We start from the raw sequence: 16,039 nt of genomic DNA on the forward strand, positions 1-16,039 counted from the left end.
GGGTTCGGTTCTAGCTAAGGGCATGTACCTCGGTTGCAGTTTGTCCTTGGCCCCAGTCGGGGTTGTGTGGGTGGCAACCACTCAATGTGTCTCTCTCACATTGATGTTTCTCTCTCTCTCTTCTCCCCCTCTTCCTCCCACTCTATCTGAAGATACATGCAAAAATGTCCTTGGGTGAGGATTAAAAATAATAACAAAAAATAAATAAATAAAATTTAGGCAGAAGTTCAAAAAGCACTGGGAAATCAAATGTACTTTTGTGAAATTCTGCACCTTTGAGTTGAAAATGACAAGAGGGCCCTGGCCAGTATGGCTCAGCGGTTAGAGCGTCAGTCTGTGGACCGAAGAGTCCCGGGTTCAGTTCCCGCTAAGGGCACGTACCTTGGTGCAGTTTGTCGCAGTCCCGGTTGGGTCGTGTGTGTGGCAGCCAGTCGATGTGTCTCTTTCACATCGATGTTTCTCTCTCTCTTCCCCCCTCTCTCCCTCCCACTCTATCTGAAGATAAATGCAAAAAAAAATGTCCTCGGGTGAGGTTAAAAAAAAGAAAGAAAATGACAGGAGGAATTATCTAGTCCAAATAAACTCCTGAGGAAAAGGACACAAAGCGAAATGGTAGAGCTGGTGTAGGACGGAGGCCCCTTTGCCAGGAGGCTCATGTTACACCTGCTCCAGTGCGGGCAGGGAGGTGCTCCCAGCCTCCGCTGCTCACAACTCAAGTCTTTTCCTTCCCCACATGACTTCATACTCTTGCTCTCTCTCCCAACTCTGCCTCCAGGTGTTTCATTTATATTCACTTGACAAGTTTCACTCTCCTTGGGAAAACTGCCAAAGGTAAGGCTAACAGAGAAGGAATAATAATGAGTGGAGGAAAAAACATTTTAAAACCAAAGCAAAATTAACAGTAACAGCAATGACAGCCACTATTTCAAGCTTTTTCCTGATTTATGTATCTAGTTCATCCTCCAGGCTTGCAAGAACACATTTTTTTCCCTAAGTTCTGTCAATAGACACATAATAGCTTTCTATCAATCATACTAGTTTCAAAGAAAAAAAGGTTTTAAGCCATTGGTACATAGAGAATCAATGCTGCTGCTGAAACAATCTTTCTTTCCCTTCCTTTTTCCATCCTTCATTTTTTTCTCAAAAAACACAGCTAATGTAAAGGCCAAAAATCAAAATATTATTATTATAAGCCTTGTAATAATATTTTGCTTTTTTTTTTGAGGTTTCTCATTTTTATTTTAAATTTATCTTTATTGTTGAAAGTATTACACATGTCCCTCCTTTTTATGTTACTTTAGAAAACATTATGTTTTAGAAAACTCAATTATAATTATCTACTACTATGTTTAGCAGTACATGAAAAAATTGAGAATTCAGCCAGTATTCTTCTAGACTTATAGGATAATCCAAACACCTCTAAAATTAGTGTAGACAGATGGTTTAATATAGGCAATAGGTATGTCCATCTATCAAACACAAATGGATAGATAAGCAGGATTCAGTAAGTGTAAACAAGTAGAGGAATATGTTTTGGGGACCTATTACATAAAAATAACAGTTATCTTCTACTTTATGTTATATACTTATATTACACATACATATCACTACTCCTAACCACAAACCTGTAGGAGGTATTACTGTCTATATTTTACAAAGAGTAAAAGGTTGGAAGGACTAGAACTTGAATACAAGACTCTTTGATTCCAAGTTAATGTTTTTCCACTATAAAGTAGAAAATATACATCCAGCCCTGGCCAGTTTGGCTCAGCAGTTGGAGGGTGAGCCTGCAGACCAGAGAATCTCAGGTTCGGTTCCCGCTAGGGGCATGTACCAAAAACAAAAAAATTATATATATATATATACACACACACACACACATCCAATTTAAGTTTAAGAAAGAAAAACTTATGCTCTTTACTCTTGTTTTATCTAACAGCAGCTCATTTTTGCTATGTCTTATAATCAAGGCTGGCATTCAGGTGGTATGCTCTGGTGTGGCATCAGGGCTGAAAGCTGTTCTGATTACTGGATATCTGTTCTGTATGATTGGTGCCCATGTCATATTGACCATTAAATAATTTGAATATCATACCTGTCCACAATACAGAACTCTAGAGTTTTTAATTACTTATTCATATACTTGCAATCATCCAAAACCACTTCTTATGACGTATTTTCTGTACCTACAGGTATCCCAGGTCTACTTCTATGCAAAATTGTCTGGTCCTCTCTATAGGTAAGAATATGCTAAGATTCCTAATTTTTTTTTTTATCCTCACCCAAGGACACTTTTCCATTCTTTGTACAGACAGAGTGGGACGGAGAGAGAGAGAGAGAGAGAGAAACATGGATGTGAAAGGGACACATCGAGTGGCTGCCACCCACACAACCAACCAGGGCCGGGGACAAACTGCAACTGAGGTACATGCCCCCAGCGGGAACCGAACCCGGGTCTCTCCTGACTGCAGGCCAACGCTCTAACCGCTGAGCCAAACTGGCCAAGGCAAGATTTCTAATTTTTATAGAAGCCTAACATTTGCCATTTATATATAGCAAAGTATGGGGCACATCATTTTTTTTTTTTTTTTTGGTACGTGCCCCTACTGGGAACTGAACCGGGGTCTCTCTGGTCCACAGGCCAACACTCTAACCGCTGAGCCAAACTGGCCAGGACCCTTCCTCAGTTCTTGCTATCAAATTAGATTTTACTAAAAAGGAGCCTTATCTACACATTAGCTTATGCTCTTATATAGAAATACCTAAACTGAGTTTTGTTTTTTGTTTTTTTAAATCCTCACCCGAGGACATTTTTCCATTTTTTGGTTCAGATAGAATGGGAGGGAGAGAGAGGAAGAGAGAGGGAGAGAAACATCAACATGAACGGGACACATCGAGTGGCTGCCACCTGCACAACCAACCAGGGCCGGGGACAAACTGCAACCGAGGTACGTGCCCTTAGCAGGAACCGAACCTGGCTCTCTATGGACCGCAGGCTGACGCTCTAACCCCTGAGCCAAACTGGCCAGGGCCTTAAACTGAGTTTTATACAAAATTATATTCATAGATTTTTTTTTTTTATCAAGATTCAGTACAAGAAATGACCACATGGGGAAAAAGAAAGCAATATATAAATGTTTCAAAAAACAAATCTAAATGTCATAACAACAAAAGCAGCATAATTTATTTCTGAGAGCTTCATATTCTAGATTTATTTACAAGTTAGTTATTTCAAAATCAGTTTGCCCAACCAACATACATAAAAGGTTGTAGAAGCTCCCTCAGCTGGTTAAGATATAGAGCTACCAAAAAACATGTTGCATTAAGTTGACTGTATCATCATCTTCAGAAATTTCTGTAACTCCAGCCTGAGATCGAAGAATGGACATGATGTCATTACATAATCTGTCAAAGCCGTTCTGTAAACATATATTTGCCACTTCTTGCCACCTTCCTAGGCAGCAAAATAGATCATTTATCATAAGTTGTTCTATTGCATCTAAGGAAAAAAATGTAATATTATAATATAATAAGTATGACACTTATTCTTACTTGATAATCCACACTCAGCCATTGTTCAAAATAACAAGGGATAGCATTTCAATTCAGTTACTATTAAACCTGAATCCCGTTCATGAGTCCTATCAGTTTAATGTGGAGTGCTTAGTCCAGCTCATGGTAATTCCTTCTCCTTTTTCATTAATCTTTTCAGGCCTCAGTTCAACCCTCTACCATTCCTCACGTTCCCCACTCCTCCATGCATCTCCTCAGTAAGGTTAGCAGATGCTGGAGACTACAGGAAGGGAGCTCAGAGAGTGAAGAATATAGGTTCGCCCTAGCCGGTTTAGCTCAGCGATTAGAGCATCGGCCTGCGGTCCAGAGAGACCCGGGTTCGGTTCCCGCTAAGGTTGCAGTTTGTCCCGGGCCCTGGTTGGTCATGTGGGTGGCAGCCACTCGATGTGTCCCTTTCATGTCGATGTTTCTCTCCCTCTCTCTCCCTCCCACCCTATCTGAACAAAAAAATGGAAAAATGTCCTAGAGTGAGGATAAAAAAAAAAAAAAAAGAATGTAGGCTCAGTCTTAGTCAGAGTCTACAAAGTACCACTAGAAACTATCAAATAACTGAGAACTTACGGGTCTACTTTTCATGACCCTTCAAACTCTTTTACAAATGCCCTAGTAGAGCTGACACAAAGACTGAAAACACTCTGGCAAACCCTCCATCTGATCTCTAGGTGGAGACCTCTTAATGATGGGGCTTCTATAACAAACATTTTTGTAAAGGAAGTAATATTATTTACTTTTGAAATCAGTTATAGTGACCCTCTTTGGGAATATCTATTTGTGAAACTCATTTCTTATCTATTACTTGCATTGCTTAATGATGCATAATGAAAAGCTTTCATTTTAGAATACTGTAATCACTATTATTTTATTTCTACCATGTTTATTATTTTTCTATCAAATAAAATATTTAAGTTGATATCTGTAATGACACTTTCAAAATTATCTTCCCCAATGTTTTTATGTAACTTACTATTCTTTCTTTGACTCCATATAATAATTCAAAATCAAGGTGTCTGCCCAAGTTTCTACATTAAATAGATCAGCGGTTTTCAACTGGTGTGTCACAAAAAATTTTAAAACATTCAATACCTGACTATTTAGTCAGGGGTGTTGACCTGTTTTCCCTAAAACTGTCAAATTTAAAAATGACAGACAATACAAGAATAGCTGTCCAATGTGAATGAGTCAAAATTTGTTTGATCAGATAGGTGAAAAATCTATTTTTTGGTGTACCACATAATTTTAGCAATTAGTTTATGTGTGCCATGAGATGGAAAAGGTTGAAAATCACTGAATTAGAGAAAGGAAAGAAGTGGGATATAATTATTATTATTATTTTTTTTAATACTCACCCGAGGATATTTTCCATTTATCTTCAGATAGAGTGGGAAGGGGGGAGAGAGAGAGAAACTTGATGTGACAGAGACACATCAATCGGTTGCCTCCCGCACGACCCTAACCAGAGCCGGGGACCGAACTGAAACCCAGGTATGTGCCCTTGACTGGAATCGAACCCACAACTCTTCGGTCTGTGGGCTGACACTCAAACTGCTAAGCCAAACCAGCCAGGGCTAGTTAGTTATTTTTGATCCCGCTATAGCTTCAGAGTGAATATTATATATAATTGTTATTTACCTATATATTTAAGAATATTGCCCAGCCAGTGTAGCTCAGTGGTTGAGCATTGACCCATGCACCAAGAGGTCGCCAGTTTGATTCCCAGTCAGAGCATATGCCCAGGTTGTGGGCCAAACCCCCAGTGTGGGGCATGCAGGAGACGATCAACAGATGTTCTCTCTCATCGATGTTTCTTTCTCTCTCCCTCTCCCTTCCTCTCTTTCTAAAATCAATAAAGAAAAAAATTTTTTTAAGAATAAAAAAATAGCCCTGTCCGATTTGGCTCAGCGGTTAGAGTGTCGGCCTGTGGACCAGAGAGTCCCAGGTTCAGTTCCCACTAAGGGCACATGCCTCAGTTGCAGTTTGTCCCCGACCTCAGTTGGGGTCGTGTGGGTGGCAACCAGTCGATGTGTCTCTTTCACGCTGATGTTTCTCTCTCTTTCTAGCTCTGTCTGAAGATAAATGCAAAAAATAATAATAATAAAAAAATATAAAGTTTAAGAATAAAAAATATAAAGTTTATGTCTAAGCATTTAAAATACATATAAAAATTATTAAATATACACATGTGCTAATATATAAAGTTTTAATAGTTAGCTATTATAATTATTATGATGTTCCCTCAAGCTTCATAAAGAGTCTCTCTTCATTCTAATTCCCTCAAAAAATATATACTGTTGCTAACAGACTATCATTGACATGGTGATCTTTACACTTATAAAGTTAATTGTTGCCAAGAAGGAACTCTTAGAAGATTGAATTATCTCAAACATAATAATGTTGTACCTTTCCCTAAATAACCCACTATTTCTTTCACAACATGTTACTCTACTTACCTTTCCCACCTTGATTTATTTCTTGAAGTAGCTTGATGCCAACCTTTTTCATATCTACAGAGAACAGATAAAGTATAGCAAGACCAAAAGATAAAAGTGGTGGTTTCCCATTCCATTCTTTAGTGAGACACTGAATTAATTCAAAGTGGGGACATAACTGTATTAGCTGCATCAGGTCATCTGAAAGCAAAAATGAAAATTGTCTCAACATCCTAATATGATGCTAGAAACTGAAATCAGCTAATGTTTATACCTGCTAATCAACACTTCTTTTTCCAATCTTTCCAAAGCTTCAATGGATAGTACTTATCCCCAATCAAGACCAAAACATCTTGCCCTGGCCGGTTTGGCTCAGTGGTCAGCGGCCCGCAGACCAGAGAGTCCCGGGTTTGGTTCCCGCTAAGGGCATGTACCTTGGTTGTGGTTTGTCCCCGGCCCTTGTTGGAGTCGTGTGGGTGACAACCAGTCGATGTGTCTCTCTCATGTTGATGTTTCTCTCTCTCTCTTCCTCCCTCTCTCCTGAAGAACTCTATCTGAAGATAAATGCAAAAAAAAAAAAAAAAAATGTCCTCAGGTGAGGATAAAAAAATATATATCTCGCTCAGCATAGCAAAAAACAAAAAGTTACCAAAGAGAACCAGAAAAAAACTTATCAAAGAACTATCATGGCCCTGGCCGGTTTGGCTCAGCGGTTAGAGCATCGGCCTGCGGTCCGGAGAGACCCGGGTTCGGTTCCCGCTAAGGGCATGTACCTCGGTTGCAGTTTGTCCCCGGCCCTGGTTGGTCGTGCGGGTGGCAGCCACTCGATGTGTCCCTTCACGTCGATGTTTCTGTCTCTCTCTCCCTTCCTCTCTCTCCCTCCCACTCTATCTGTACAAAAAATGGAAAAATATCCTCGGGTGAGGAAAAAAAAAAAAAAGAACTATCATGGAAAGAAGGTAGTATAATAAAAAGAATTAGACTGTCACTCAGGAACCTGAATTCACATCAGTGCTCCATCAGTCACTTAATCTTTTGGATCTCAGTTTCTGCATCTTATAAGCACTAGACTTGGCATCTCCAATTTCTAAGGTTCCACCTAATACTATGTTATGTTTGACTATATCTTGTTGCTCATATTTAGGCCAACTTCTGGTGAATGTAATGTCTTTCTTTATGTGCCTGCACAGAAAAGGGCCTCAGTAATTTTTTTCCTAAAAATATCAGGTATTTGGAGAGTCAAAAATGAAGATTTCAAGAAGTCATTAGCTAGTTCAAGTAGCTAGAGGTTGAGCCATATGAAGTTGCTTATATTTGACCATTTGACCTCAATATAAAAGCAATTTCATGCCCTAGCCTGTTTGGCTCAGCGGTTAGAGCGGCGGCCTGTGGTCCAGAGAGACCCAGGTTCGGTTTCCGCTAAGGGCATGTACCTCGGTTGCGGTTTGTCCCCGGCCCCAGTTGGGTTGTGCGGGTGGCAACCACTCAATCTGTCCCTTTCATGTCGATGTTTCTCTCTCTCTCTCTCTCTCTCTCCCTCCCACTCTATCTGAACAAAAAATGGAAAAATGTCCTTGGGTGTGGATAAAAAAAAAAAAAGCAATTTTATATGGCTTAATCTACTGGTTAACCACTGAGGTAATCTAAAGCTACAATCATGATTTATATATTCTTAAAATATAAACTTTGTGTTAACTTCCTAAATTTTTTTAAGTAAAAATATTATTCTTAGGCTACAACACAGGTAATTTTCAGAATAATTTCTGAGGGCCTTTCAAGAACTATCATAAACATAGTTTGCACTCGGAAAGGCAATACAAAGTAATTTCATGTTTATTAAATACATAATTACTGTACGGGGAACTTACATATATTAACTCACTGCATTTAATATTCAGCACAAGTGAGATATTATTCTCACATTACAAATGAGGAAACAGGCTTAGAGAAGTTAATTTTCCCAGATTATACCTATGGTATAAAGTAGAACAGTTCGTCTGATCCCCAGAGACTATGACCTTCCAAAACAATAAAAACACGTGTATGTGCATTGAATGTGTGTAAGTAGATATACACATGCATGCACAATGCACACACAGAGAGAAATGGTAAAAGAGGAAACAAGGAATAGCAGAATGTGATTCTATATCAATGCAGTCAAACTGCTTTTTTAAAATTCCCTAGGGAAAAGACAGACATTTATTATTTGGGTCACTCACACTATCCTCTACTAAGGTGAAGCTATTTATATTGCACCTCCAGCCTTCAACATTTCCTAACTCACTGATCTCCTTTTCATTCAATCAGGTATTCAAATACCCTTCTCCATGACTTGATTAATGAACCAATATTTACTCAGTTATGTGCAAGATAAGGTCTCTGACTAATCAGAAAGGACACAAATTCAAGTCCTTCCCCCATTGCTTATGACACCTCAGAATCCATTTCCTTATTCCTTGGTTGACATGTTACTAATCATAATTTATCTCATGGATGTTCTGTTTTAATAAGATTCTAAGGTGTGGTATTTGTTTAACTTGCAAATACCTACAACAGTGGTTCTCAAAATATGGCCCAGGGTCTATAAAGTCAAAACCACTTTCATGAAAATACTAACTTGTTATTTGCCTTTTTGATTGTCATTCTCTCACAGGTACACAGTGGTGTTTTCCAGAGGCTACAAAATGTGATGTTACATCAAACTGAATATAGAAGCAAATATGGGAAGCCAGCTATCTTCTATTAAACCAGACAGTACAGAGATTTGCAAAAATGCAAAAGAATGCCACTCTTTTCATGAAACTATTTGGTGTTAGCAAGTCACTTTTCATAGAAATATTTCATTTATTATAACATGTAAAGGATTTATTGTTGTTATTTTAAATGAATACACTAATATTTTTAAATTTTATAATTTCGAATAGGATTAATAGCAGTAGGTATAACCAACATAAATAAAAGCCCTTTAGGATAGTCAATGCTTTTTAAAAGTGTCAAGGACCCCCGGCCAGTGTGGCTCAGGGGCTGAGCATCAACCCCATGCACCAAGAGGTCGCCGGTTCGATTCCTGGTCAGACAGGTGCCCAGGTTGTGGGCCAAATCCCCAGTGGGGGGCATGCAGGAGGCGGCCAATCGATGTTCTCTCTCATCGATGTTTCTATCTCTCTCTCCCTCTCCCTCTCCCTTCTTCTGTCGAATCAATAAAGGAAAAAGATTTAAAAAATAAAATAAAATAAAAGTGTCAAGGAGCCCAGCTGGTGTGGTTCAGTGGTTGAGCGTCAACCCATGCACCAAGAGGTCGCCGGTTCAATTCCCAGTCAGAGCACATGCCCAGGTTGTGGGCCAAATCCCCCGTGGGGGTCATACAGGAGGTGGCCACTCAATGTTTTCTCTCATAGATCTCTCTCTCTCTCTCTCTCTCTCTTCCTTCCTCTATCTCTAAAATCAATAAAGGGAAAAAAAATTTAGGAAAAAAAAAAGTGTCCAGGAGACCTGAGACCAGAAAGCTTGAGAGCCTTACCTCAGATCTAGAATAACAAATTTCCAGATAGGTACATTTATTTGTTTAATGATAATGGAGAAGGTGAATAAACAAGTAATTTCAGGCTTTATTCTAGAAATTATTAGGAGGAAAAAAACAAAATGATTCTTTACTTCTAAAACAGATACTCTATTAGATTTATGTTTTTGGAACAAAAGAGTTTTCTGTTTTTGTTTTGATTGATTTTTTTAAATTTACAGATGTAAAGATGATAGTCTGAATCTGACAGGGAATATTTTCTCTGAAATCAGAAAGTATTAGCAAATTGCATCTATCCCCCAAGGCCTTTGAAGGACAATACCTTGGAAAGCTATGGTTGTTTCTCATTAAAAAGTAAAATAAGCCCTGGCTGGTTTGGCTCAGCAATGAGAGCATCGGCCTGTGGTCCAGAGAGACCTGGATGCAGTTCCCGCTAAGGGCATGTACCTTGGTTGCAGTTTGTCCCCGGCCCTGGTCGGTCGTGCGGTGGCAGCCACTCGATGTGTTCCTTTCATATCGATGTTTCTCTCTCTCTCTCTCTCTTCTTCTTCTCCCTCCCTCCTGCTCTATCTGAACAAAAAATGAAAGAATGTCCTCGGGTGAGTATAAAAAAAAAAAGGAAAATAAGCAAAGTAATTTTTCAAATAGTGTTTCTATCTTTTAAGCTTAATTTTTCTCAGGTTATTATTATTTTCATCTTATGATGTTAAGCTAAATAAATTCTGCAGGTAAATAAGGTTCTAATTATATAGGAGTGTTATTATTTCTTAATTATTACTATATATTTAATTATTTTAGAATGTAATGTACTTCTAGAGGAACAGAATAATCATATTCTAAGAGTAATTAAAACCTATATTCCATGTCTAAACCCTGACTAACTGAAATAATTCTTACTATGGAAACATAATAATACACAAACTGAATCTGTATATTTAGATAATAATAAATTATATAATTGGGAAGTATATATAAAATGAATATTGAGCACTTCCTACTATGCCAGATTCTGTTCTGTTGTGTGCCTATAGGCAAATTACTTACCTCTGTGCCTTAGCCTCACTGTGGAAACATAGTTATTTTTTTATCTAAAAAAATTGGGATCATAATAAAATCTATTTCATAGAGTTAACATAAGGATTAAGTGAGTTAATGCATGTAAAAAGCTGAACTATTAGCTATTTTTATAGTAGTAGTATCAGGCATGCTGTTATATAGTGAATGAAGAAATTAGTCACTTTAAAAAATATTCTAGCCCTGGCCGGTTTGGCAAGAGAGACATATCGATTTTGGCTGTCTCCCACACAACCATGACTGGGGCTGGGAATTGAACCCGCAACCAAGGTGTGTGCTCTCAACCGGAATCAAACCAGTGACCCTTCGGTCCAAAGGCCAATGCTCTAACTGCTGAGCCAAACTAGCTAGGGCAAGTTGAGTTTTTTAAAAATCCTTTAAGTCGTATGGTACACTATATCTGCAAAGTTTATCTTTAAAACTGTATATTTCAGGACTCTCCAGTTTATTAAATGATTATGTATTGAGAAAATACATAATGTATTTGAATGTCAAGCATGAAAGTCAATCATCTTGACCAGAGGCGGAAGGTGTCCTGGTTGGAGAGCATGCTGTTCCCGTTGCTATCCACCTTGTAGTTCTTGGCCGTCAGGGTCCAGCACAGCTCGTCAAAGTGCTCCTTAACAAAGGCGCCCTCCTCCACCTGCCACCGGGCCTGCAGGTCAGCCAGGAAGGCTGCCCCAGCCCAGCTCCACCCTGCACTGGCTCCTAATGGCTTCTCAGGTCCTCTACTCTCCTGCTCTCACCTGGCCAGGCCCGGCTCTCCTGAGGACTCCCTGAGCGGATTACCAGATAAATGCAAAGGTGTCCTCGTGTGAGGATTAAAAACAAAAAAGAAGAATGATCTTGCCATTTGCAACAACATGAATGAAACTTGAGGGCATTACGCTAAGTGAAAAAGCCAGACATCAACAGACAAAGAGAAAGGAGGAAAGAGAGGGAGATAGAAACATCAATGTGCAAGAGAAACATCGATTGGCTGTCTCCTGCACCACCCCCTACTGGGGGTCAAGCCCGAAACTCAGGCACATGCCCTGACCGGGAATCAAACCAAGACCCCTCAGTCCATGGGACAACGCTCAATCCACTGAGCCACACCCGCCGAGCACTTTCATCTTCTTTAACATGCCATTTGTCTTAGAATCTTATCAACCAGTAATATGTTTTACTTTTATAATAAATTTCATCTTTTAAAGTATTAAAAAAAAAAAAAGTCAATCATCTTCAGCTTAACCGTTTTACTGAAAATTACAAAAGAAATCTGCTTATTAGTAAATGTAAAACGGACTTGATAATGTAAAGCCAAAATATTGCCTACTAACATGGATGATCTTATAATTCAAGTCCAGAATTTGAATGTATACAAGTAAGCAAGCTTTGTTACTCACCAGAAGTAAAGTCCTTGAACTGTTGTATGTATTCCATGGCCTCATGAATCTGACCCTGTTTACACAGGCAAAGAACAGCTTTGTTGTTCAGGCCACATTCGTTGTAGATAATCTGAGCTAAAGCCAGGCACTTGGCCTTGCTGTGAGCATGCTGCTCCCCATAATCACAAATCACATCTGCAGCCGCCTCAGAATATGTGATTCTAGAGCAAGGAGATCAATAAGGTACACATTAGGGAATTCTTGATGAGAGGATGGAGTATTTGAAATAAAGTATTTGAAAATTCAGCCCAGTAGAACTGGATTTTCTGTGGTCTATAAGAATTCTAAGTTAGTAGGCAATTAATGTAGGAGAAATTAAACACATCTAAAATTTAACAGCAAGAACAAAAACAGTCAGCATGTATTTCTTTGGGGGAAGACATTCTGACAAAACTGAGCTTGAGTTATTTAAAAATCTACAATGTTAAAACTCTCCTGAAAAGATGGGTGAGCTTTCAAATTATAAGGTAAACATAAATTCTCTTACAATTGAGGGTGTCAATGTTCTCAGCGTTGTCTAGATTCTAAACCCTGTACAATGTAAGAACCTATTAAATGTTGGTTAAAGAATAGTAAAAACAAAGTTTAGCTCAAAATTAGTGACAGACCTTGCAAGCATGAGTACTAAAAAGGAAACAGAAAGTGTGACATCAGTGTTATTATTTTTAATCGTTATAGATTTATAAGAAGCAAGGGGGGGGACATAACTCTGTCTACTAGGAGAGACTGAAGAAGTAGTCCTTTTGAGATGGCTCAAACAGATTTCACTTGTCTTCATATTATAATGCACTATCTTTATATACAATTAATTGTAGTGAACCGTCTATACTATCACAGTAACTCCACCTAGAAAATATCAGCATTAGCCAAAAACATTTGGGTATGATTAAAGATATCACTTCTAATTACTGGCCATATGGAAATTGTGTTTTAGTTTTTGTTGTTGTTGTTTTTTTGTGTGGTACCCTAGTGGGAACCGAACCCGGGACTCTCTGGTCCACAGGCTGATGCTCAACCACTGAGCCTAACTGGCTAGGGCATATTTTTAATTAATAGCTACAGAATAACAGCAATCACATAATATTGGTGTGTATATATACTTGTAACAAAATGCTAATAACATTAAAATGAAATCCAAAAGCCTCTATAAAATGTCTCTTTACTGAAAATTCAGTAAATAAAATCCTTTGTTTGTTGGGGTGGACAGCAGAGAGGTGGGTCCAAAAGTAGCTTCTGAGTACAAATCAATTATTAGTAAACAATTCCCTGATTTCCACATTTTAATACAAAAATATAGGATTTGGTAGCTACAGCCACAACATCTCCTGAGGATGAACATGTGTTACTTTGGCCCTGGCTCCTTTGGCTCAGCAGTTAGAGCGTCAGCCCGAGGACCAAAGTTGAGTCACGGTTCCGAAGAGTCTCAGGTTCAATTCCCGGTCAAGGGCATGTACCTCAGTTGCAGGATCAATTACCGCTCCCGTAGGGATCATGTGGGAAGCAACCAATTGAAGTGTCTCTCTCACATTGAAGTTCCTCTCTCTCCTCTCTTTCTCTCTCCCCAACTCTCCCCTCTTCCTCCCTCCACTCTATCTAAAAATAAAAATTAAAAAATCAATGGAAAAATATCCTCGGGTGAGGATTTAAAAAAAAGAAATTACTTTGGACTTTCTAGTGACTGCATTACTGTAGCAACATGATAATGCCAGTATTTTAGTATTCATTTCTAAAACTTTTTTTTTTTTTAAGTAGTAACCATCATGATGCTATTACACCTGAAAGATGGCCAGAGTTGAGGACTGAGGTTGCTCCATCTTGACTTGTCACTTCCCAAAAGGATGATCGGGAAAAATGAGTATAATTAAAAAGAAAAATTAACCAAAGGAAGGAGGAGAGTCAAGCCCCAAAAGAATGAAGGTGGGCCTGGAGGAAAAGGGAGAAAAACAGGCTGGGAAATGAGCTTAGGAAACTCCTTCCCCCTCTGCCCCTTCATAATCACCTTGTCACACGTTCTGTTTCCCTAAAGCCTCTCCTTGGCCCTCCCCACCCCTAAGTCCAACTCTATGAAGACTCTTTCAGGGACTTTTGAAAGTGGATGAGACCAAACGGACTCTGGAGAATACAAATGACTAATAAATAAAAGAAAATGTGTTTAACTCCACTAGTAAACTATGGCATATTTGATTATAAACCGGATTGTAGATTTTTCAAATTCAAAGTAAAGGTAATATATAGTCACTAAACCTATGGTATTTATTCCCTGTCATTTTATAGGACTGTTTGTAAAGTTACTATTTCAAAGCATATTTTTCTTCATCTAGGTGTAATGTCTGCAATTTAGAGAGAGAATAGTAAAGTATCGTTTCTTAAATGCTGGCTTTGTGGGTCAAGTGATTAGACTTTTCCCAGGTAAGAATAATGACTAAAAGAGCCAGTGTCAGTCTGTAACCCAGGCTGCTTTAGGGCTGGCTCTGTGCTGAGCCCCAGGGAAAGAATTAGATAACTTTTTAAGCTGCCATGTGGTAAAGCCCAGATTATCAAAGACCGAGGCTCAGAGGCTGAGAATAAAGAATATGAACTGCCTTGAATATTCTCTTATAGCATCTCAGGATCCTTAATAGTGTTAGTATTTTCCCAATTTATACAGTAGAACTGCTTAAGAATTTAAATTCTTACAACTAAGAGGTAGAATGGGCCAAGAACCATCACTATATGTAAGGAAATTAAACTTATGTGAAGTGTGTTTGCACTAGATAGCAGGTGTTGGTGATGAACATGAACTTTCTGGTGATGTCCTCACATCTGAACGATTTCCAGCGCTCCCTGACAAGTACTTCTGTGGAGGGTACAAATGTGACTAGGCAGAGAAAGAAGGAGGCAAAGAGTGAAAAGAAGTGCATACATTATGAAGAAATTTCCTAAAACGGAATTAACTATTATATGACTAGTAAGTAAAGGACATAATAAGAGGTGGTGGGTGCACTGGTAAGGGATAGTGCCGTCGACCCAGAATAGTTTTAGGACTATCTGGAGTCGTGCAGGGGAAATGGTGCATTTTGAACAGGTGGCAGTAGGCAGTCCTATGCGAACTTGCATTTTTATGTTTGGGACATTTCTAGTCATGGATTTGTTATTTAGGGAGTGCTTACATTTAGTCCATCTATCTCCATTACAATACACTTCTCAGAGATAACTGTAACTCTCTCTACTATGTGTCCTATGTCCCCATGCAGTCAGAGCCAGTAAGCATAGCCCTTAGGCTGCAAAATAAGCAGGCCATGGTTGCTAGAGTGAGGACAGGGAGGCCTTTCCTCACTCAGCCGTCCAGTGCTCACAGACCAACCCATGTCCACACAGGCCCAGCAAAAGCTGGTGTCTATCCCCACGTTGATCTTTATAAGCTGGAGGACAGTTTCGGTGCCCCACCCAGGTATCCTTTACTGGACCAGTGCCCCTTCTCCAGCTGACTACTAAGCTCACAGATGCCCCTTCTCCAAAGAATTGCCCTCAGCTCACTGGAGCCATCTCGTCCAGATTATGCCTATCTTTCAACCCCGCAGTGGTCTAGAACTGATGACTAAATAATAAGGGATACAAAAGGTCAATCCCGTAACCAAGGGGAAACAACTCCATAGCCCCCCTCCCGTTAATACTGGCTAATACTAGACTTTACCTGAGTTCACATCCCTGCTTGGCTCCTTCCCCTTTTCTAACCTATCTACTCCTTCCCTTATAAAATTTCCCAAGAAGTAGTCTATCAGTAAACGCACCCAAATCCAAGTATCATGCTTTCTTCAAGGGAATAAAAAACCTGAGTGGCAAACATACTCCTCTCTGTCCTGTTATGTAGCAACAGCCCTACCTTCTCATGATGAAGTCAATCAGGACCCCCAGACTCACAGAGCCTAACGTTGCAGGCATGGGAAACACAAATCCCCTGTGATGTTTCATTTTATGTATCTACTTGACTGGGCCAAAGAGTGCCCAGATATTTAGTCAAATATTATTTTGGGTGT

At 39.2% G+C, this 16,039-nt stretch overlaps 1 protein-coding gene across 4 annotated transcripts in view; it reads right to left on the minus strand.

Annotated features, from left to right (window-relative positions):
• Positions 1 to 3,182: 3,182 nt before the first annotated feature.
• The window catches only part of CLHC1 (clathrin heavy chain linker domain containing 1), a 38,100-nt gene continuing 25,243 nt past the window's right edge, over positions 3,183 to 16,039 (minus strand). For 3 of the 4 annotated variants that reach the window (XM_036263043.1, XM_036263042.1, XM_036263044.1), the window contains 3 exons: positions 11,982 to 12,184; positions 6,021 to 6,200; positions 3,296 to 3,499 (listed from right to left, as the gene is read on the minus strand). In XM_036263043.1, coding sequence (XP_036118936.1) covers positions 3,303 to 3,499; positions 6,021 to 6,200; positions 11,982 to 12,184 — 580 coding nt within the window. In that variant the 3' untranslated portion in view covers positions 3,296 to 3,302. Of the gene's footprint in view, positions 3,500 to 6,020; positions 6,201 to 11,981; positions 12,185 to 16,039 lie in introns of all 4 variants that reach the window. The other variant, XM_036263041.1, reaches the window with a different exon arrangement.

Source organism: Molossus molossus, unplaced genomic scaffold (assembly GCF_014108415.1).
Source record: "Molossus molossus isolate mMolMol1 unplaced genomic scaffold, mMolMol1.p scaffold_m16_p_15, whole genome shotgun sequence".
Lineage (NCBI taxonomy): Eukaryota > Metazoa > Chordata > Mammalia > Chiroptera > Molossidae > Molossus > Molossus molossus.